Source organism: Cyrtonyx montezumae, unplaced genomic scaffold (assembly GCF_038088225.1).
Source record: "Cyrtonyx montezumae isolate F1298 unplaced genomic scaffold, pur_monq_1.0 scaffold_2, whole genome shotgun sequence".
Lineage (NCBI taxonomy): Eukaryota > Metazoa > Chordata > Aves > Galliformes > Odontophoridae > Cyrtonyx > Cyrtonyx montezumae.
Window position 1 is genome coordinate 33,688,620 of NW_027071936.1, and position 23,042 is coordinate 33,711,661.

At 37.5% G+C, this 23,042-nt stretch overlaps 2 protein-coding genes, 2 long non-coding RNA genes and 1 other non-coding gene across 5 annotated transcripts in view; 1 reads left to right on the top strand and 4 right to left on the bottom strand.

The window, feature by feature from the left end:
- The window catches only part of LOC136048926 (uncharacterized), a 29,073-nt gene extending 24,921 nt beyond the window's left edge, over positions 1-4,152 (bottom strand). Inside the window, exon 1 of the long non-coding RNA XR_010622241.1 lies at positions 4,062-4,152. This is a non-coding gene — a long non-coding RNA (uncharacterized LOC136048926). The remainder of the gene's footprint in view (positions 1-4,061) is intronic.
- The window catches only part of PRSS12 (serine protease 12), a 38,645-nt gene extending 32,198 nt beyond the window's left edge, over positions 1-6,447 (top strand). Inside the window, exons 12-13 of the mRNA XM_065736833.1 lie at positions 3,859-4,139; positions 6,082-6,447. Of these exons, the coding sequence (XP_065592905.1) occupies positions 3,859-4,139; positions 6,082-6,389 (589 nt within the window). The 3' untranslated portion in view covers positions 6,390-6,447. The remainder of the gene's footprint in view (positions 1-3,858; positions 4,140-6,081) is intronic.
- The window catches only part of LOC136048925 (uncharacterized), a 109,800-nt gene extending 99,131 nt beyond the window's left edge, over positions 1-10,669 (bottom strand). Inside the window, exons 1-2 of the long non-coding RNA XR_010622240.1 lie at positions 10,608-10,669; positions 9,983-10,078 (exon numbers count right to left, since the gene is read on the bottom strand). This is a non-coding gene — a long non-coding RNA (uncharacterized LOC136048925). The remainder of the gene's footprint in view (positions 1-9,982; positions 10,079-10,607) is intronic.
- A 139-nt stretch (positions 10,670-10,808) lies between these two features.
- On the bottom strand, positions 10,809-10,939 carry LOC136049100 (small nucleolar RNA SNORA24). Its single transcript, XR_010622268.1, has one exon. It is a non-coding gene; the product is annotated as a small nucleolar RNA SNORA24 (small nucleolar RNA).
- A 5,869-nt stretch (positions 10,940-16,808) lies between these two features.
- LOC136048909 (bifunctional heparan sulfate N-deacetylase/N-sulfotransferase 3) overlaps positions 16,809-23,042 on the bottom strand; it is a 63,723-nt gene continuing 57,489 nt past the window's right edge. Inside the window, exons 11-13 of the mRNA XM_065736829.1 lie at positions 20,585-20,694; positions 19,198-19,300; positions 16,809-17,410 (exon numbers count right to left, since the gene is read on the bottom strand). Of these exons, the coding sequence (XP_065592901.1) occupies positions 17,291-17,410; positions 19,198-19,300; positions 20,585-20,694 (333 nt within the window). The 3' untranslated portion in view covers positions 16,809-17,290. The remainder of the gene's footprint in view (positions 17,411-19,197; positions 19,301-20,584; positions 20,695-23,042) is intronic.

The window sequence follows — 23,042 nt, forward strand, 5'->3', positions numbered from 1 at the left end:
GAATCAACACAAACAAAAATCTAGATCTTTTGATTACTAAATCATTTTACGAAAGAGGTGTTTCATTTCTCATGTAAATTATAAATACCTGATACACTTGTGATGTTGTAATCTTGACTTCTATCAGGTTTTAAAAAAATACACAACCCCTTCTTGCTTTCAAATGTCATTAAATGTAGAGGACAGAATATATATAATAAATCATGCATTTGATGTTACGGATAAGGCCTTTAAAGTAAAATATAGAGGCATCCATTACATTAAAAAAAGAGATTTATACCAGGGAAAATTCAATTCTCTATTTCAGAGCCATACTTCTATTCGACTACTGATAATACACACGTGCCAAGTGCTGTGATTTAGTATATATATATAAAAACTCTTTATGTTCTTGTAGACAGTGATTAATACAGAATGTGCAGGTACTTATTTCCTGTAAAAAACTTTCAGAAACTAAAAACCATCTGCCTAGTACTCACATGTGATTTGCTGCATGGAGCCAAATGTACTAACTATATAAACTATGAGACAGTATTTTCAGAGACCTTTGGAAATGGTTCTAGCAGACTACATCAGGTAAAATATATTTCATGCTAATTACCTTGTATATTTGTATTCCAATCTAATATTCCACTCAGGCATATACCAAAAATCAGTAAAATATTACTCTCAAGCTTTCAAAGTCAATATCTAGCAATACAATGTGGGGTACAGAATCCTATTTAAAATAGTTTTCACTGCCATTAAGATGAATAGTTATAAACAGCGACTGTAGCAAAGAAAAAAAAAAGTACAGAATTATTTAGCATTTCTGCTTATCAAAGGATACTATAGCTCAACTTATTTCACCAGGCTCAGTTGCTGTATCATTTACTGCAGAAGTGGAATGAGTAGAATGTCATCACACAGTGAAGAAATTTGAGCAGAAATATATAACTGAATGAGATGTCAGTAACAAATCCATACCTCTTCCTGTTTTAGTGGGGTGTTTGCATTTACATTAAAATATTTCAACTGAAAATAATACAAGGCAATTTTACTGCAATAATAAGGAAAGTACTTTCTGTGCCAGCTTCCTTTTCTAATTTACTGTAAGGAAAATAGATCCTACAGAGTTAGCTAATGCATCAGCTGAGGTTGTTTGTAATCACCCTGTGCTCAAGGTGACACCGGAGAAGTACTCAGCCAGCTGCATAATCCATCCCTGTATTATTACATTCTGAGCATTACTTGTGTTCTACAAATAGATTTTGTAAAAGTGAAAGAAAGTTGTTTGATACTGTGCACCCTGACCGTTCAGCTGTCTCTATACAGACTTCTTCCTCTTTGTACAGGGGCACGGAGCTGTGCTCTCAGTTACATATCTCTGTTACCAAAGTTACACAGAGGACCAATGCACTGATTGACTCATACAATAAAATGAGGTGCCATTTGATCAGTTTAGTTTTCATAGCACATTCAAACTGCCTCACATATCACAACAGCATGTTTTCTGTCAAATAAGTACACTCTGGGCATTTCTCATGAGAAAGGTGGCCAAAGAGTCCTTGATTTGGCAGTTTCTCTTGCTGCTACCAATTCAGAAATCTTAAGCTATTTCTAGGAAACAAAGTGCCTGTAAGGTTGTATGACCTCCATGTGAGAAGACAAGAGAGATCATTTAACACATAGGTACTGAACTGCAGATACAGCAGAGTGCAGAACACAGGATTAAACTGTGGAATCAGAATGATTTCTCTATTACTACTTATCAAAAGTAGATAAACAGGCATTTCCTCCCTAATTCTCACATTTTTATATCAATGTTTACAACTTAGAAAGCTGTGGTTTTGCTAGGATTTTACTGATGTCATACTTCATATGGCCAAATGCAGATGGATACAACTGACTCCAAAAACTTAGTTCAGACCTATCAACCTTCATTACTCTGAGATAAATCCGTAAGGCAAACAAAAGTAAAACCAAGGTATCAAATGCCAAACCTACTTCCATGGAATTTTTCCATGTATTTTTTCAGGAAAGGAACTGCGAGATGTTAGTAAGCTTTTAAAACAGGAAAAGGCAGGCAAAATAATCTAGAAAAGATAAAGTGAGATCTCATGCAAGAGAGTGAGAGACATTCAAGCTTACAAAGAAATATTATAGTCAAGGAGCTAGACCTAAGTTGCCTTGAGAAGCAGGACTTGTGCTTCTGCTTTTTCTAATGTCTTATTTATGCCCTGATTATTAATGGAAATTCCTAATGAAAACTAATGTAGATAGATTATAAAATGTGGTCAAAACAGAAGGATGTTATTAGTGATGCAGCACACACAGATAAGAATTTCTGTTCTTAAATCTTTGAGATAAACACATTGAAACGCAAATTAGATTGAGCAATTTTTGCAGGAGGAAATAAGCAATGTATTTGGATGAATTTATTTTTCTCATCCCCTCTCTGAGAAGAGAGGCAACATAAATACATGCTTAAACCGTTCTGTAAATATTATCAAGACTGCATCAGTTGCAACTCTTCACTTACAGATACAGAATTTTGATTTCTAACCATAAAATGCAGTGACTGAACCAGTGAGCATTTCAGATATACTTCTGAGGATGACCTGGAAGATTTTTCCTGCTAGACAAGTGATTTCATTTCTCCTATATAACAGGCCATCTTCTGATGAGTAAATGTTTGGTCATAGTCTGCAACCATCTTCCAAGCTGAGAAGTGAAATCTTGTTTATACAAGGAAACATACCGAATTTGACAAATAAATCTCTGCAGGTAGACATGGATGCAACTTGCAATTAGAATATTCAGTGTTTTATTATTCCAAAGCACTCTGTACTGTTGCTGCTTTGTCTGCTATTTCCTAAGAAAGTTTTAGTGTGCTTTAGAGACCAGCACATTGCTGATCTTTTTCTTAAAAAAAAAAAAAGACAGCATAGATTAGAAAGTGACTGAACATTGTGGAGTATTTTCTGAACACATATTACATTACAAATTTCCTGCTGAAGGATACAGGGAAAGAGAGAAGTCAAAGCAAAAATACTTGGGCTAGCTTAGCCAGATTTAAAATAAATAAATACACCCAAAACTACTCCCTTGTTTGCATTTTCCTGAGGAGAGCTGCACATGTCAAATCTCCAAGGCATGGACAAAAACTTGTTATTTCAGCCACAGTAATAATCTCTAGGGTATTTACTATTTAATCTAAAACATTAAAGGGATCAAGGTCATATAGACATATAAAATCTAGGACTTACAGGCCCCCTGTGACTTTGAGAATAGGTGGTTATAATTCACTTACACTTAATTTTCCATAATATAGCATTAGTCAACATTAAGTCAACAGTCATTAATCTCATTAGAGATTTTTATCTAGTTGGTGATGTCTCTAACATTAAAAAAGCACTTTTCTTCCTTCAATAATTTTCGCAAACAACCTACAAATCAAGCTTGAATACTGTTCTCATTGCAGTAGTTATTTAGGGCACCACAGTAGTGTTAGTATTCAAGCTTTCCTTATAATTACTGGCAGTTTGGATTACCCTTACTAAGTATATTTACAGTGCATGCCATATTCACACCTTTGAGGTAAATGCCAGTAATGGCAGATGGCCATAAGAAAACTTGCCTGTGCAAATATATGAAAAGGAACATAAACTAATCTGAAACATCAAACCAAGTTCTATGCAGCTCTCTAGGAAACACTTGTACTTCAGTCTAAGTTCCTGAGAAAACAGTTTTACTCTTTTAAAATAACATGTTGATATTGTTACATGCGAGCAATGAAGGCATTGACCCAATCTGCTGGTATGCTTAGCATCCGACTTTGCATGAGTGAGCCCTGTTTTTTTCTAATCTCATTGTCAGGTATGGCAATAACACCAGGAACTATGCCGTGCGAGTTGGAGATTATCATACGCTGGTACCAGAAGAATACGAGGAAGAAATAGGAGTCCAAGAGATTGTGATGCACAAAGAGTACAGGCCTGACAGCAGCGACTATGACATTGCACTAGTAAGGCTACAGGGGCCAGAGGAACAGTGTGCCAGATTCAGTACCCATGTCTTACCTGCCTGCCTGCCCTTAAGGAGAGAGAGACCACAGAAAACTGCTCCAAACTGTTACATCACTGGATGGGGTGACACAGGTAAAAATAGAGTGATTTCCACACACTGATCACATTACCTGACGCTGCTTCCTAAGCAAAACAAAACAAAACAAACAAACAAACAAACAAACAAAAAAATATATATATACTTAAGATAAGGAAATGCCTAAAATTGTACAACTTCACTCTTTTTATACATGGAAATATTTTCTCTTCCTGATCCTTAAACCAGAACACTTGGTTTACTGAAATTGGTTTGTGTTTGAAAAGTGGCAATTAACTATGTCGCTCTAAATCATAAAACCAGTCAGTATACTAGCCTCGTTAAGGTTAACAAATGAGAACAAAAAGCTTATCTGTTGCAAAGCTCATGCTAGATAGCAGATCATCACACTCTGCCTCAGTGCATATCTAACAGCTCTCATATTTAGGGATTTTAAGGTGAGAACAAGGAATATTTTAGAAAGATTACTCATTTTGATAGAAACATGGATAGAAAAAATATGCATAGCAGTATTTCAGATAACATTTTTAGTCTGTCTTGTTATCATCATCATTTTCAACTAGCCTGCTGTATTTACATGAGAAAACATCTTGCCAAAACTTGAGAGCCACAATGCAATCTGCAGTCCAGGCTTCTCAAATAAACCAGCTAGCTGCCTTTCAGGCTGTTATTCTTCAATGATCTTTGTCCCTAAAATATTTCACAGGTTAGTAACCATGTTTTACTTTGGTATTTTTGTGGGGTTGAATACAGCAGAAGGTAGCAGCCACACTTGATCCTTTGTTTCTCTGATACATTCAAACTGGCAAGGAGGCAGGGCCAAGTATCAATTCTCCCTCTTACATATTAATCTATAGGCACAGAAGACTGGGTCATTGCACTACAAATAAGGAGACAGACTTGTAGGTCTGCTGGGTTTTGTTGTTGCTTTTTGCTAACAATTCCTAGCCAATTGGCCAGTCTTGCCTAGTAGTTTACACAATTCACTGAAAGTTCTGCAATACTGTATACTTAGGACATCTATTTAAGGAAACTAATATTAGACACTGCAATAATTGCCTATAATTATGGTAAGACATTACATCATTGCAGTACTTCAGTTGAAATTTCACTTTTAATATTTGAGTCATACTTATTTCACGAGTACTAAGATCTTAACTAAAATAATAATAATAATCCACTGGCATTAGTGCTCCGTGTTTCCAACTGAAAAAAAATAAATAAATAAAGAGCCGCAAGTTAGAAAAGAAAATCCATTTTATTAACTTTTAAGATGGTAATTACTACAGAGAAAAAAATTCCAAGAACAGGTTGTGGTCACCTCCACAAAATTAAGATTCCTTTTGGCCTGAACTTTCAGCAGTACTCTGACATAATGAGGTATCAAGATTGCAAGTGATTCCAATGATACTGCCAATGTATACCAGAGCACACTCAGGCTCTGTAATACTAGCTCCTCAATTGAGGGGATGAACAAGCAAGCATGTGTGCATTAGTTGGCTCACATCACAAAGGTTGGCTGGATGCTCTGCTTGGAAACTGACAGATGGTGCAATACCACTGAACAAAACTAATTTTGAACTGGTGACTTAAAAATTAATTCTAAAGCCTCAAACTCCACTGCTCAAACCTCAAGAACTGGCTTCCCCATTGAAGGGATATACATTCCTCTAAAAATCACAGAAAATGTGTTTAAAACAAACTCTAGCCTTGGAATTATCCAGTGAACACTGACGAAGAGTAAAGCTACATATGAAACTTTTAGGTTTAAAAGAAAGAACCTGCTCTCCACATTTACAGTGTTTTCAGCATTTTAATCTTATATTCAATGCACAGGTTCTTTTCAGTATTTAGTATTTACTTCAATGTATTTAATGACAAAACAGTGAGAAGGATTGATGGTATAAACCAGATTAAAAACTGTTTATATTTCCAAGTCAAAGCACCACAGCGGGATAATTTTGGTCTTCTTTTCAGGAAGGGCTTATTCAAGAACATTACAACAAGCTGCCATCCCCTTACTGCCCAAAAGGGTCTGTGAAGAGCGTTATAAAAGAAGATTCACGGGAAGAATGCTCTGTGCTGGAAACATCCAGGAACAGAAACGCATCGATAGCTGTCAGGGGGACAGTGGAGGACCACTGATGTGTGAGCGTCCGGGGGAAAGCTGGGTTGTGTATGGTGTGACCTCCTGGGGCTATGGCTGCGGAATGAAGGATTCTCCAGGTGTCTACACTAAAGTTTCATCTTTTGTACCCTGGATAAAGAGCGTGACCAAACTATGAACATGCTTAATCAAAATTAAACGTTATTAACAACACGAATAAAGCAGGACAGCTTGAACAGCACAGATTGCACAGCTGAGGCCCACTGTGAGTGGAAACATGCACATTTTCCTGATTTGTGTGTGTTTCTTTTTTGGTTTTTTATTTTATTATTATTATTATTATTTTGTATTAAATCCAGGCTGAATACACACAACCTTTCCAGTTATGGACTCCTATGCAAACAAAATCCTTCTGTGTCCAGGAAGTTTATCTTCTGTGAACAAGTTACTGTGTACCGAAGATAAGCAGAAAAATGACCTCCAGCTCAGAGTAACATTAGAGCAGGAAAGCTAACGAGTTCACTAGCAGATCCACTACTCACAGGAAGCTCCAAACTTTTATATAAATGAATTACAGACCTCAAAATTCACTTTTAATTCTAGTTTATTTAATCAATTTTTGACTGCTTTCCTATTACCCCTATTATCTTACACTCAGTCCTCATAATTTTGACTGTTGTTTCATCAGCTGATGAGACTATGAACGGAAGTTCTTGGTAAGTAACTCCATCTATACATTAAGTGTTAGGAGCAATAACCAGACCTTTGCTCATCTGGAAAACATTCTTATAGCTCAGCTCCTAAAGCACATTCCCAAGTAGACAGTGTGCTGGAAGGTAATTCATTTCCCTGCAAATATTCTACACAGGTCTGAGCTACATAGATGCTGAAAACATTGTATCAGTGCCTGTCTGAAAAGATATATAACAACTTAAAGGATTATTTCCTAAATACTTAAAAACACTACCCTGTTTAGGGGCAACACTGTTTCAGATCATTCTCATTGGAAAAGAGAATTATTTTAAACCAGTAACTACAAGTCTTTTTAAGTTGTAAGACAGTCACATGGCCCCTAATGCCTTTTTATGTTCTAAACGTCATTCAGTAATATCCATGAACTACAGTTTCTAACGACTTCTGAAATATTAACATTATTTTGTTTCCCTTTGTTAACTCCTTTTAAAAACACTCTTCCCCATGTTATGGAAACAATGCATTAGTTATAGAAAAAAAGCACCAAGAGACTCCATGTAAAGGCAAAGAGAAACAACTTATTACCTTTTTAGAAACGCGCGTTCCACTCATCTTACAATCACAGAATCATTTAATTTGTAAAAGATGTTGAGATCGAATCCAATCTTTAACATGACCTATGAGTCCCATTGTTTAAACTGTGGCTCTTAGAGCCATACCTGCAGGGTATGGCACCCTCACTTCCCCGGGCAGCTCATCCCAGTGCTTGACCACCTCCCAGGGAAGAAATTCTTCTGAAATCCAGTGGTATCATACAGAACCCAGGAAGCAGCTATTTCAACACAACCCCAGTTGATAAGTCTTTAAAACAGATAAAGTAACTACAGTCAACAGTGAAACAAAAGTTCAGTGCTATGTCAGTGAGCTCTCATAAAGGCCCGCTGGACTGCCTGTAAGTGTACCCCATATAGTACATTTTTAACAACAGTGCTTCTTAAAAATGAAACAAAAGCTCTGTGGGCCATGAAACACCCATAAGATAAGTGTGGCTGTGCGTACAGTGTGACACTGCATAGTGATTGTACAAATTGTGACTACCAGTTACTACTTTCCACTGTTTCCTTTCCTCACTCAAGCTATGACAGTATTGTGTGGCCTTTTGTGAACAAAGTGGGATGCTTGCATCCATATTTTAGGTGGGCGTTCATTATTTTCCAAATGCTTCTATGTGTCTTGTGTTTTAACAAGTATCCAAGACAACTGATTTGTGAGAAGTTGTGATTATGTTGCAAGTGACGGTAAACCTGGCCCACAATTTCTCTCCTCAAACTTTGTTATTAAGGGCCACAACTAGCTTAAATATCTCATTGGAACTGGTGCTAAATTAGTACATGTGAGGTGCTTTTATATATTTTAGTTTTCTGTAAAACTGCTTTAGTAGAATAGCGTGAAATATATTATTTAAAAATCATAATATGATCACCTGTTAAATCTATGTGAAATACTCTCCTAGCAAACTGTTTACATTTTTACATACACAGCCCTTTTAATTACAGAAGTAAAAAGCCTGTTGGAAGGTATCTGCTTGCACAACCCAAGTTTCCCTAAATATGACCCATGATTTTAAGACTTGTGAAGTAGACAACATAGTGCAATATGCATGTGATATAGTGTAAATCATTTTCTTTCAAGAGTTGCACCAGAGTGCAATACTAAGGGAAAAAAATCAAGTCTGTACACTAAACATAATAACATTTATGATAAAGAAGGTAGATCATTGGTTTTGCTCTCTTAGGATGCTTTAATAATTAGAAGTTGATATGACGCACTACATTAGTTCCCATGCAGACAGCATGCCTTTTCTAGTTTCTAAAAGAAAATTAATTTATGTTATATCAGCCTAATTCTTGTTCAGTGTACCTGATGATGTAAATGTGAACAATAAAAACTGCCACACTGACTGGAACTTCTATACATAATGTATAAACGGGTGTGGCAGAAACATCAGTTGTGGGTAAACTTTACAGTTTGAAATGAGTTTTCCAACTAACAAGGGTAATTCACACAAAGCTGTGCCAAGAGCTGCCATTATCTAAGTTTGCTTCTACATTTCAGATGGAAAACTTTTAACTTGTCCCATCCTTCATTTATTTTACAAATACACAAGTGAAAACATCCAACAAATGAAACAGAAAGCAGCTACATTCAAAAATCTGTCTCTTTCCAGCAGCAGTATCCTCTAAAGTCATGTGCTTTCTGGAATAGTTTCCAGACAGCATCAGACAGTTAGTTATTTCTTTGGCCTGAAACTATTCAGTTGAAAATAAAAGGCTGAGATACCAGAAGATGAATACACACAGCAAACACATTTAGCCCCCTCTCAGTAACTCTGAAGTCCAAGTACAGGTCTAGTCTTGGTTATCAGTACACTTGAAAGGAAGAAGCGACACTTGGCAGTTTTAAGTCCATATCTCTTTATTAACTCATTAATACATTTGGATGCTTTATATTAGCATATATTAAAGTTTTAACCACAGATGTTCATACACTTAGACTTCATAAACTTACCTTCATCTTCTGCAGTGCACATGCACCCCTTTCAATAACCCTTCTAAAGTGCTTTAGCAGCAGCAGAACCAGCAGAAACAGCACAACACTTGCCCAGATTTAAAACTACTGCACCATGGTTAGATATGTGGCTATAGTACAGCACAGCCACTAACTACTGAGATTATAATAGCATAAAGCTTGGTGAAAGCCTTCAGATGAGAGCAGCTAAGGATTCTGGAATGCAGCACAGAATATGCCAACCAACCTCATCACCACATTTTCTTTTGTGCAAACGGATTTCAAGTGAATTTGAAGCACAGTGCACTACATTCCAGGCTCTCTGTGCTCTTTGTAAAGATGAGAGTGCACAGCATCGAGGCTCGAGGCATAAACTTAATTAGAAGAGTTCATTTAAACCTAAATTGAAATTAAGGCTTAGCCTGTAAGTAGCACTTGCCTCTGATTGAAAAACAGGGATAGTATTGCTCACAAAGACCATTCATTCTGCATATCTACATTTTAAAGTACATAAACCAACAGAAATTCCAGTTACAGTTACTCCAAAAATTTACAGGTTGAATTTAGACCCATCTTCTTCTGCCACAACTCAAGAATGTTTTTACCCTGAAAAGAGAAGTTTGACGCAGTTTAATATTGCTACACATACAAGACAGCACACATTACTCAACAGCACGCCTTCCTACAAGCTGTACTCTGCTCTTGAAACAAAGCTATTGGGAGCCATCTCCCCTGCTTTAGATCACTGTACTCACTTCACTAACTCAGCAAGATGCTGACAGGCATGCTCCTTGCACAAACAGCTCTGGCACATCTGCAGACCCAGATGCCTCCAGTTTAGCAGGTAGAAGTACTGACAATACCTGTCTTTACCACAGCCCAGCGTACAGTCAATACATTCACACCCGAGCCCAGTCCTTCCATGTTACACAGACTTTTCCTCACGGTTACAGCCTTTGGTCAGTAAAAGATGATTACGCACAACCAAGTAGACTTTTAATAGATAATAAATCAAGCTTGTATCTACATTTCCATGCTGACGAGTGTCAGCAGCTTAGTTGCTAAATCTAAGTAGCAAACTGCTGTTACTCCCGTTCAAAATCTCTCTATTACGAGCTCATAAGGCAACACATACCTGCTCACACGGCGTCTTTGGGGACAGCAATTTGTACTCCACTGCTGCACTTCTGCGCTCTAAACTTAAAAGGAAGGGCGGGGGGAACAGGAGGGAAAAGACTTGTTTACAGAACGGATCTTCAACCAGTTACGAAGGAAAAGCAACAAACGCACCACAAAACGCCCTCCACCCCTTGCGGCACAAACCCGTGCCGACTCGGCTTGTCACTTGCCACAGTCAACGACTACTACCAACGGGACGGCAGAAGTTTTGCCAATTAGCAAGCAGCTGCTCTTCCATGCCTAGGAAGGGGGACAGCCACGTGCGGCAGCCCCCATGGAGTCATGGAGCGGCCCCACCCCACCGCGTGGCGGCCGCCATTTTCCCGGCCGCTCGCTCAGCCCCCCTCTCCTCCCCATCGTACCTCGCCCCGCCGCCGCTCAGCTCCCGCTCTCCCCTCACCTGCAGTTGCCTCCGCCCGCTTCTGAGGGACACGGGAGGGTCACGGAGCCCAACGGCTGCGCCAGCGCGCGACCACGCAACCCCTCAGGCCGCCGCGCGCCCGCCAACGGCCGCTTGCGGAAGCGGAACCGCCGCGACACCAGACGGCAGGGGCGGGGCGAGGCACGTGCCCCTCCCAGGGGCGGGGCGGGGCCAGGCTGGTGCGCGCGGCGGTCGGTCCGCGGAGCCGTGGGCGTCGGCTGCAGGCGGCGGTCTGTTCCAGGCTGTGGGAGGGGCGCGGGCAGGCAGCGGTAAAGGGGCGGCGGTGCGGCGGGCTGTGCGGCGGGCTGTGCGGCGCCGAGTGCCACGGGACGCGGCAGGGCAGTGCGCCCTTCACAATACGTGCGGTTTTTATAGTGCCCGAGTACAGCTCTGTCTGCAGAGCTGTAATGGGAAAGCAGGATGAGAGTTAACTATAACGTGACCTAAACCCTTTTTTTTTTTCCCCTTTATATTATTATTATTTTCTTTAGCTACCAACCATAATCTTTAGCAGAAAACAGATTATGAGATCTAGGGAAAAGGAGTTGGGATTATTTACAGACCAAAGCTCTAGCCTGAGCATGACTACACAGCTTTCTATATGCACAGAGATACAAAAACATACCTGTAACACTTGGTGCATTTCATCATTTTTAGGACAGATACATATCACTGCTGCTTCAAACGTATGACTCTCAGGGAGCAATGCTCTACAATAAGAAAACTGCTGCTAGGATTGCATGGAAGTGCAAAAACAAATGCAGTCCCAGTGTCTCCAGCAACATACGCCCTACCTATGCCATACACTAAGACTCAGCCATCTTCACCTTGCACCATGAGTGTCCAGGAAATTTATTTCCACTTTGTCACATGCATAAAGAACTGGTTCCTGACTTCAGGTAATATTTTCCTTCCAGAGAGTTACACTGTTGAAATATATGTGCCTTATGCAAAAAAAAATAGATAGATAGACAGATTGATAGATACAGCATTTTTGGGGACCAGACTGCAGTTCCACTGACTAATGGAGATTTACTGTGAGACTTATCAGGAATGTCATTCCTGATAACTGAGGAGACAGTAGAATTAAAGGGCAAAAGAGTCAATTTGATCTCTTGAATAACATAGGTTGCAGGATTTTAACTAGTAATTCTGAACCAAGCCCCTGTGTTGTGGCTGTACTAGGCCACGTGTGGTAGGAAAGGCTCATATTCTTTGGAAGAGTTCTACTAGAGTCCTTGTGCTACTGACAGCTCTCCTGGGCAGAAAGATACCTGAGCATTTTAAGCACAAGAGCTTCATTTCCCACCTGAATTTCTCGAGGCAAAGAGAGGATCACAACAGAAAATGGAAAGTGATGAAATAAAATACTGCATTAAAAAAATGAAAGAAGTAACCTTACAGAAAACAGACTAGACAATAATCAAGCTGAGTATATTCTAATCAATCACTCTTTGTCTAAATTTCTCCTCCATTCAACCATTCAGGTCTCCCTAGCTCTTGGTTTCACCTGTAAATTGCTTTCCTGTTCCTGTGTTTTGTCCCTTGGTGCTGACTATTGTGCATTCTTCATCCTTTTGATGCACATACACAAAAAAGTGCATCTCTGGCCTTTGGGTTCTTAAGAGGTCTGGGAGTCGTAGAACTGAAAAGGAACATTAAATCAAAGCAGAAAAACTGGATACAGAGGTAAGTCAGGAGGAGCAAGAATCTTTGCTTAGTATATTTCTGTTATTACTGTTCTATTTCTGTTACACTTTGATATTATAGAGATGGGTTTTGAAAGTTTACACTTACATTACATTATTTCTTTATAATGAAAGAATATTTTGTTAACATGGTTTCTATTTTCTACACCTACACGAAGATATTCATCTGCTTTTACCCAGCTAGATTCTATAGTTTTCGGCTCTGATCTGAATTTGTTGATAACAGTGAGTTTTCCTTTGGACAAGTGTGCCATCTTTTAGAAGTTCCTCCTAAAAACGTTTTCTCATGTCTGTGTAGGCGCAACTACTGAAACCCTCAGACAAACAATTTGAATAAAATCTGCTTGTTCTTTTAAAAACAGCAAGCTCTGGAAGTGTTTCTTTAGCACATTAATGATTTCTGGCATAAGAAGTAAAAACTGAGCAGGAAGCAAAAGCAGTAAAATAAGCAGCTGCATAAACCAATAACATTCACTTACAGAGGGAGTAAGCAATATTTTCCATCTGTGAAAACATTTCGTGCTGCTCCTATGCTCCCGGATTGTGTTATAACTCAGTCTCAATCTGAAATAGCTGCTAACAAACCTGGAAAAGGACAACTTTCATGAACAAAAAAATCACTTCCATTCATTGGTACATTTTCTTAACAGAGTTTATTGTTGCACTTCAGATACCATGCCACTATCAGAATATCTATTTTTTATTTAAAAAAATTTTGAGAAAAATGTTTCCAGCAATTTTCATTCAATGTGAATGACAAAAGTATTACATCTATAAACATTGAAATATCTATTTAATTTCTTCCTGAGGAAGTTCCACTTTAAGCAATGAAAAAGGATATACTGTACATGATAGTCTGCAAATCATTGAAATGAATTCTTTCTGCACAAGTAGAACTGGGAAGATATCACAGTATTTCAGGACTGTTTGCTCAAATAATAATGTGAACTCATATCAGGCTCTGTGTTTATACCCCTAATGGTACCTTCTACTCATACTCACACTTCGATTTTTAATGGCACAGATATTTGAGGAAATCAAATTTCAGAATCATATTTATTAAACTAAATGTGAAGCTCACATCATCAAGCATTTGTTAAAGCAATTCCTTGTGCATTTATTTACCAGGGGAACAGAAACCATGGCTGTGTTACCATCCATAGTAAAACACCTGACTTTGACTAGCAAATATACTTTTTTTTTTTTTTTTTGTGACAGAGTGGTGTTTTTTAGAAGTGTTAATACTGACAGTCTACTTCTGAAAATTAAATATTGATTGTAGGGAATTTGTAAATAGAGGAGGTTAAAATTCTCAAGCTGTAATCATGTGTATCCTTTTACTTGGGGAATAACATATGTTGCCTGCATGTTTGCTCACTCTTCATTCTTCACCAAGCTGACTGCATATTAAAAGCCATTCTGTTTTTAAGTTTCCTGTTAAATGTAAGAACATATTTAAATAAAATATTTCCAGAGGGAAAAAAAAAATCTTCATAATGTCTTTCTATAAACCAGTAATAACTGAACATCACACAATCAGAACTGCAAAGACCCCCTAGTGGTGAGGCTTCACTTCTCTACTGCTATTGAGTCTGAGACTACATAGCCTAGCTTACAAGCAGCTAATTCTGCTTGTACTTGCATATAGAGATGCTAGTACTTGACAGATGCGTCTCAATAGGATCTCTGAATTAAGATTCAAGATAATTCCCTTTCAGATGTGCAGTTCTAGGGCCGAAAGGTCACATTACTTTGTTCACAGGACTGACCCAAAGCTACCACAGGAATTCACTGAAGATCTGCCTTTATTTGAACTTTAGGAAGGACACTGGGACAGTAGAAGAGCTCCACTGTATTGTTCTGTTCCTCATCAAGACTTGAGACTCACTACAGCACTTTGCAAAGGACAAGCTTTACGTTTAGCTGCCAAACTAATCCTGGTCCAGCCAGGGCCATGGAGCTGCATGTGGAACTTATCATCCCAGTGCTGTGCAGTGACTGCAGTTGGCTATTTGACCAGATTCTTAACAAACTGCATAGAAAAGGTCACAGATTGGAGACACGTCACCTTGTCTGTTGCAAAATACCTAGAGCGTGGCCAATTTGCACTCACATCTCCCATCACAGCTCTGCCCTTGGTGCTTGCTTATTCTCATTTTGATGGGGCCTAGATTTCACAGGGAAAGAGGACAGGAACAGAATCCCCGAAACCACAGATGGAAGTACAAATGTGGCTGAAGCCCATTCTTCCAGTGTGTAGGAAATACTCAATTTGTGAAAATCTCAGGCACTTTGTAGTACTTTCTCCCATTTTCTTCTGATTTACAATTTTCTTCTACTTTAAATGTTTGAGCAATGTTACCTCAGGTTATATTAAAGATAAAATCAATCATGTCAGGAAGAAAACTGCAGGTATTTTCTCCAGTCATTCAATTTACATGTAACAAATCCATATAGATGCTAGCAGGACACAGCTGTCCATAGCATGCAGAGGATTTGCACTTAAAGATATTCAGAATTCAAAGCATTTCTTTTATCAAATAAGAGTATTCCAAAACAAGTCAGATTTTGGGTCAACTCTATATAACAGTGAATATCAAAAATGAAATGAAAATTTTTCTTGTCTTATAAATAATAAAGATTTTAATCTTAAAAGCATCTACTCTAGCAGGTCCTCATCATTAATCATGCATATTCCCTCAGCAAAAATGTGCTGTGTAAAGAATACTGTTATATACAGCAAATTTGTCTGGATTTTTCTTTACAAGTCTATCAAAACCAGGTACTACATAGACAAAAATCAATAAATAATAAAGATTACCAGCTAGAGCTACAGTAAGGATCTCAACATCTGTTTTCTATTTAGGGAATAACAGACCGGTTTCCATTCCATTACCTTGAAAGTTAAATTATATGATTACATAAAGGTTGTAAAACAGCACTGAGACATAAAGTTTTTCCACCATTTGATGCATATTTTTAACTATTCATCCTAAAACAAATTATGATAATAACACAGAGCTACTGTGGAAAGCATTTCACTTAGTACTGCAATAATCTTTTGTATTTCCTACCTCTTTATGCCTTTAGAAACATTCAGGGCCAAAGTTCAGTGGAGAAACCTTAAGGCCATATGCAGCTGAAATTTTCACTGATCTTCTTTCTGAACTTTTAAGTATGGTTAATTAGACTGTATCTCACATTTAAACTGATGTATTATGAGGTGTGTCACTGAAATGTAAACAAATGTAAGGCTGGATATTTGTATTTTTTTCATTATTAAGCCTGATTTTCTACTGTGATTACAAACTGTCGTGATTTTTTTTCCCTAAAGTTTCTTTCTAAACTTTAATACCAAGCTTCTTTAAGATGTGTGGAGCTAGAATCTTTATTTTCATCTAGAAATCAGATTGTTGCAGTTGATATAAGTAAAGGTCACCACAACATGCTACAGTTTTGATCAGGTTGAGGGACCTTGGAAAACACACAGCATAGATTGAAGGCAGATAAATTAAGGAAAATCAGTAGTGCAAATTAAGGCTGTCTAAGTATGGATTTGTTTCTGCTCTTTACCAATCTTTCATTCATTTCAGCGGAGTCATTTCTGATTCACAGCAATGTAAGACCAGAGTGCAGTATCCAAATTTGGCTGCTCACAGAAGCCAGGAGTGAAAGACTGTGATTGTACTGTTTCAATCTGGTTCACAATTTCAAGTATAATACTGCTCACAAGGATTTTATTGCAACATTTGTGCTTTATGTATCCAAATACATTTCTGTTCAGATGCAGTATACATTTCGCATTTTGCAATTTCAGTCAGTGCAAAGTCAGACAGTAATTATGAACAAAGGCCCTTACTGCACTGTAAGGGTTTGTTTTTACAGGCTATAGGTGTTTTTTTTTTAATTTTTTTTTAATTCTTTTCTACAATGCTTTTGCCTGTGGATTCCAGATTTTGTTGCAGTGCACACTGAAGTAATGTATGATAACTGTACTTCTCACACTTGTTAGAATATACTTCAGGTATTAGCAAGCTGATTCCAATGGCAGAAGTACACTTGGCATTTTATGCTACATTAAATTTTCTTATTTTATGCAAGACACAATGATCAAATACTAAGAAAAACAGCAGTCTAAGAATGGACTATAAAACCTACATGAGACACAATACTTTTAAATTGATATATAAAAATGTAAGTATTTACGATGAAACTGGACAGGTCATGTATCTGTGAAGCTTATTCCAGCTGCAGTTAACTTTCACATATGTGCACAGTAGTCCACAACTCCACAGCCCCAGAAATGTTTATGAGAAAGATTTGGCCCACCAGAGCTCTAAGAAACACATGTATTTTCACAATCCACATGCCTGCATATGGAAATGTCTGTCTTTTGCTTTTTTTTTTTTTTGCAGAGGTATATTTTACAAGACTTTCTGGTATCTACTGGAGACTTTAGGTAGGATGACAGAAGTGTGGAAGAGATTTCAAAAATGCCTTTTTTCAATGCTATCTTACTTTCTGTAGTTCCTGTCTCAGCCACGATGGCAGAGGTTGTCCCAGTTTGTGTAGGAGTTTTGACAGTTCCACATTATGATCTCTGTAGTAGCTTGACAGAAAAGCCCTGCACTGATGGATATAAAAAAGCAGACATTTTTTATATAATAAACTGTTGTACCATAATGGCTGTGAATTTCAAAGTTTTAGCAGTGTCAAAACTTTATTTTCTCCTATGCAATTTATATCTTTTATGCTATCACAAGTTTGCATACAAGTTTAATCTCATCAATTAATAGCTGAACTTTAAAAGGTAGTATCAAGAGAAACAAAAGATATCCAAAATGAACATGAAGTCAAAGCAAAGCATCTGAGTCTGCTCACAGAGAGACATGTAAAGTAAGGATTGTTCTGAAGCTGATAAAACTACTTCAAATTTACTCAAGTGTGATTGACACCAAAGCTTGTAAAATGCCATATATAGGCATCTGGCAATTTGTAACCCCAGTTTCATAAATATTTAGAGCTGAAACATACTGCAGTGAACAAACACAAAAGCCTTGGTGTCCAATAATTTCATATCAGTAAAATTCTATTTGGGAGATTTAGGTTAGATGTTAGGAAGAAATTCTTTGCTCAGGGTCCAGTGAGGCACAGGAACAAGATGCCCAGAGAGGTTGTGGATGTGATCAAGGCCAGGCTGGATGTGGCCTTGGGCAGCCTGATCTGGCAGGGGGCAATCCACCCATGGCAAGGGGTTGAGACTAGATGATCTTTAAGGTCATTTCCAACCTAAGCCATTCTGCAATTCTATAATTCTATCGAGTTCTGTATATTGCTTCTGACTTTAAGTACCATGAAAAAAAATAAAACTAGCTTACTTGCTGCATTAATACTGTTGTTCAAAATCCTTTTATTTGAATTTTAGTCAGGCTAAGTGAAATAGGAATACAGGAAAGAATAAACGTAAAGTTGTAGGCAGAAAAGGAGACTGAGCTACCTTTAGATAATGCTCGCAACATTTGATCTGATGGAATTTTTTCATTTGAGCATTTGTCTGGGGAAGACATTTATGAAATTCACGGAAACAGAACCTACCCACTCTCAGAACTGGACTTTATGACAGTCTGTCATGGTTCATCTACTCTCAAAAACAAGGGAAAAGACACAAATGCACATATCTGACCATGACTGAGAAAAAACATGCACTCTGGAGCTTCTGCTGCTTAACTTACTTAGGTAAAGGGAATGAGTTTCCAAATTAATTTCAGAAATTTTCAAGGGTGCTAAGTTTATTTTTCTAAGGATTGCAGAGTTTCCAAACAGAATCATAGAATCACCAAGGTTGGAAACCACCTGACAGATATTAAGTCACTGCAACGTACAAGAAGCAAATTCCAGCCTGTTAGAACATACCCGATTTATCATTGAATCACCACATTTGGAAAAGACCTACAAGATCATCCGGTCCAACCATCCACCTATCACCAATAGTTCTTGCTAAACCATGTTCCTCAACACAACACCTAAATGCTCCTTGAATACCTCTACGTTCAGTGACTCCACCACCTTCCTTGGCAGCTCATTCCAGCACTTGACAAAGCTTTTGGAAAAGTATTATTTCCTGAAATCCAGCCTGAATCTCCCCTGGCACAACTTGAGGCCATTCCCTCTAGTCCTATCACTAGTTACATGAGAAAATGTTTATAATAACTTAAGTTCTTCACATTTGAAATAAAAAAAATAAAATAAAAATGATACAATCCACAGCTTCCCTAAAGGTTTCATTTGTTGGAAAAGGTAGTCAAATAATCACAGGTAATTAATTTTCTTCTCTCTCTTCTTACAATTTTGCCTGCACAGTGTTCCTTTTATGATGACTAAATCTCTGTATAATGCCAATAAGCATAATGGTTTACCTCCGTATCCATAGGAGGGTATTTTCTACCTTTGCTCTTTCCAAGACATTTGGTCTTTCCTTCTTCCAGGAGCTGACACCAGAAACCTTTATGTGAATCAAATCTGGAAGAAATATTTTAACACATGTTCAAAGCAGAAACTCAATAAAGTAAGTTCATGCATTCCTCTTATTTTTAGCTCTGGCATATTTTCTCTTTGGGAAAAGGCATCAAGTAAGCTGGAAAAAGAGAAGACTAAGGGAGTTAAGAGCCAGGTGCAGATACAAACTGTGAAGTAAATGAAGTGAAGAAAGAAGAGAAGCAGGTGCCAGTACTGGAGTGTAAAGGCTATGAGATGTTGCAGTGAAGATTCCTGACATCAGCTGAGTGGATAAGCAGGTATCAGTGCATTTTAACCGAATGAGATGCTTTACTCCCATGAACATTAACTATGTTCAAAGACTGACGTGAAGGCAAATGGATGCTACAGAATTAGATGCAGATGGGATTAATTCATAGTATCGAGAACAAAGGATTCAGTATTAAAACATAAAAATATATATAAAAAAATCACACACAAACAAAAAAAAAAACCAAAAACCAACCACTACCACCAAAGAATAAATCAAAAAGCCAAAAAAAAACAACAAACCACGTCTTCAATAGAATCAGCTTCAGGGATTATTTGGCCCTTTATGTGTTAACCACCCACTTATCTCAATCTCATGGAAGATGAAAGTCTATTTTGCTACCCCTCCATAAAAAGAATAGAATAGAACTAGATAAAAGTGCCATAAAAAGAATAGAATAAAACTAGATGAAAGTATTAAACAGAAAAATGTATAGGAAAGAAAATCATTCTCTTCTCAGAGCTTCTTAAAGGGACAGATAATAGACATACTGAGAAGAGTAAATCTAAGGCTATCAATCACACTTTAAGGGCAACCACATCTAAGTGCCAGATTCCAAAGGATTTGTGTACATTTGTATATACGAGATAATGGAGTGGATATTATATTCCTGATCAATTCTGTTGGTACTTGCAGCTAACGTCCAAAATAAACAGAAAATAATTCTTTTTCCTTTCTTGTTATGGAACTCAGAATTCCACGTTCCATTTACCAATGGAAATAAAATTCCTAAAATTCCTTTTTATTCACTGCATTCTTTGTGCATTTTTCAGATGTCTGCTCCTCTAACAGTGAAGCTCCACAGTTAGTGACTAAGTGCAGACTCACTTTCAATCTATCCCTCTATTGTGTTGTTTTCTAGACATAGAAGAATACATCCTACTGAACTCATATGAGATGGAAAAATATTAAGAGCCTTTATTATGTAGTGAGCTTCCTCATGGACTATTAGTATTTTAGGAACAGATGAACAAGTGACAATGATAAAATTAACTCACGTTAGGGCTTCTGAGTAATTATAGTGAGGAGAGACTCCCAAAAATTTCTGTACTTCATCCATTACAGTAGATGGGTCGGTTCGTAGCTGCTGTCCATCAATAATTAGCAACTATAAAAAATAAAATAAATGGAAATCTAATTTAAAATTAATTATGTTAAGCTTCAAACTGAAACTTCCAACTCTGTCAGACTCCTTCATTATATGGAGAGTTACCTTCCCAGACAATTATTTCAGTTCTATTTGTCATGATCATTAATGATATGCGAGCACAGTAAATGGCACATTAAATAAATCTGAAATTCAGCCTGTTGTGACAACAGAGAACTAGCACTGAAGGATATGGAAAGATAAGAAATACTGGGAGAAAACTGAATGAGATTTTTTCAAAGAAAAAAGGTATTAGAGTTTAAAAAAAATAAGCTGTTAATTCCCAGAGACATAGGAATTTATGAATATACATTACAGTCACATTGAAAAGCCTGTCACTGGAAATGACCAAAAGACAAAAAACAGTAGGCAGATGTTAGGATAAATGCCTTACTGACCATACAAGAATACATAATGTTATGAAAAAAACAAAACCACTAAACTTATTTGAGAATGATTAGAAATGTTAGGAAGACCTTATGGTAGGAATATCATAGATATTAAATTTGCAACACATTTCTATGAAGGCCAGGTACTGGTTAAGTAATTTATTTTTCTTTTTGCTAAGTGCTTGATCATATATACACTCACACTAGGCTACTTCAGATAGAGCTATTCTTTTCTCTTGATGTGAATAATCACAGAAATAGACACTAAATGAGGGGTTTATGCCTAAATGATCTACTGAAGGTGCAGCATGTTTGGGTCTTTGAGACTGCTGGGAGAGAAACAAGGTCCCAAATGGATTAGGTGAGCATATCCTGTAATGGAAATAGTTCTACCTTTTCCATCATGTTTTAGTAATGAAAAGGAGGGAGCAATAGCTTTCCAGGTTGTTCAGTGGCCTCATTCTGTATGCAGTGCTGAAGCTTACTTTTACGTTTCCATTCAAGGACAGAGGCTAAAATCCAATGTTTTGCTTCCAGGATTGGATGAAACTTAGTAGGTTTGCAAGACTATAAGGTTTCAGTATATAATCAGAAGGGAGAAAATGTCTTTTTCTTTTGAAAGATCAGTCTTTGGAATTACCCATATACAGCATGTGGATTTAGTTGTGGATTAGTGGAAATATCAAGCTGTTCAGAAAGCAGCAGTTCATCCCTGGAGTCTTTCAAATGAAATGCATTATGATTGCTTGAGCCCAAAATGATCCCACTGCTTTCCTCAGATGTAAGCTCTGAAAACAAGCCTTAAGTGCTTTGCAGCTCAGCGGTCAAAAATATCCCAAGTGGGGAATATTTCAATCCAAAAGAAAAGAGTGAGGTTTCCTCTTTAGTATTTAACAAACAAATAGAGATAAATACCTGTACCATTTCTGCTTCTGCCACTCAAAAAAAAAAAAAAAAAAAAAAAAAAAAAGATAAGCAAAAAAAGTTTTGCCAGTGTAACAAAATATCTTAGGGGAACTTTACACCTACCCTTCTTGCTACCTCTACCACTTACTATATCCCTGTTGACATTGTAACAGTTATTAAGGCTTCAACTCAGTCACGCCTGTAGAGACTCAACAATTTATATCGCTTTAAAATTTACCAAGAACTTTGATACCCTGGGTAAGAGACCTTTTTTTTGAGAACAAAGGCTCACTCTTTTCAGAAAAAGTCTTGCTTCTAAGCTGATCTCACTTTAGGTTTACTTTATGTAACTGTTCTATGATTCAGCATTTTTGAACTTGCTAACAAGTTTAGATAAAGCCTACAATACACTTGCTTTTGCAATTCAAGTGAATCCTCTGATATTTAAACAGAAAACATAAGGCTGGTTCTTTGCTGTCATTGTCAGATGTAAAATCTGGCAAAAATCCATCTGATGATATACATTGTTCAGTACTCAAGGGTCATTCTGGATACAAGCTAATGAAAAGGTGATGTAGAAAATTTCATATGAGTATAATCATAATGATGGAAGTGTTTATATCATGAACTCTGCAATTCTGACTCAAAAGAGTACGGGAAGAACAACACAACTAGAAGCATCCGTGCTTCCTTGGCACACTCTGGGAAAACAGAAGGTGCAGACTCCAGCCAAATTGTCTCAGCTAAGCAAATTCTAGATAAACAGAAGGTTCAGGCTGCAGCCAACCTCCCTCAGCTGAAGTTATCTTTACATGTGAAGTGGGGAGTAACGCCAGACACACAGTTAATGTCACAAAAATCTATTCCAGAAATAAATCTATGAAGGAGATACTCATCATGTGATATTGTCTGTTCTGTACAGCAGATGATATTCAGGGTTAGGATGTGCATCCCTTGAGACTTGATCCTACACAGGACCAGAAGGAGGCTAGTCATTTGTTATATGCCAACTGA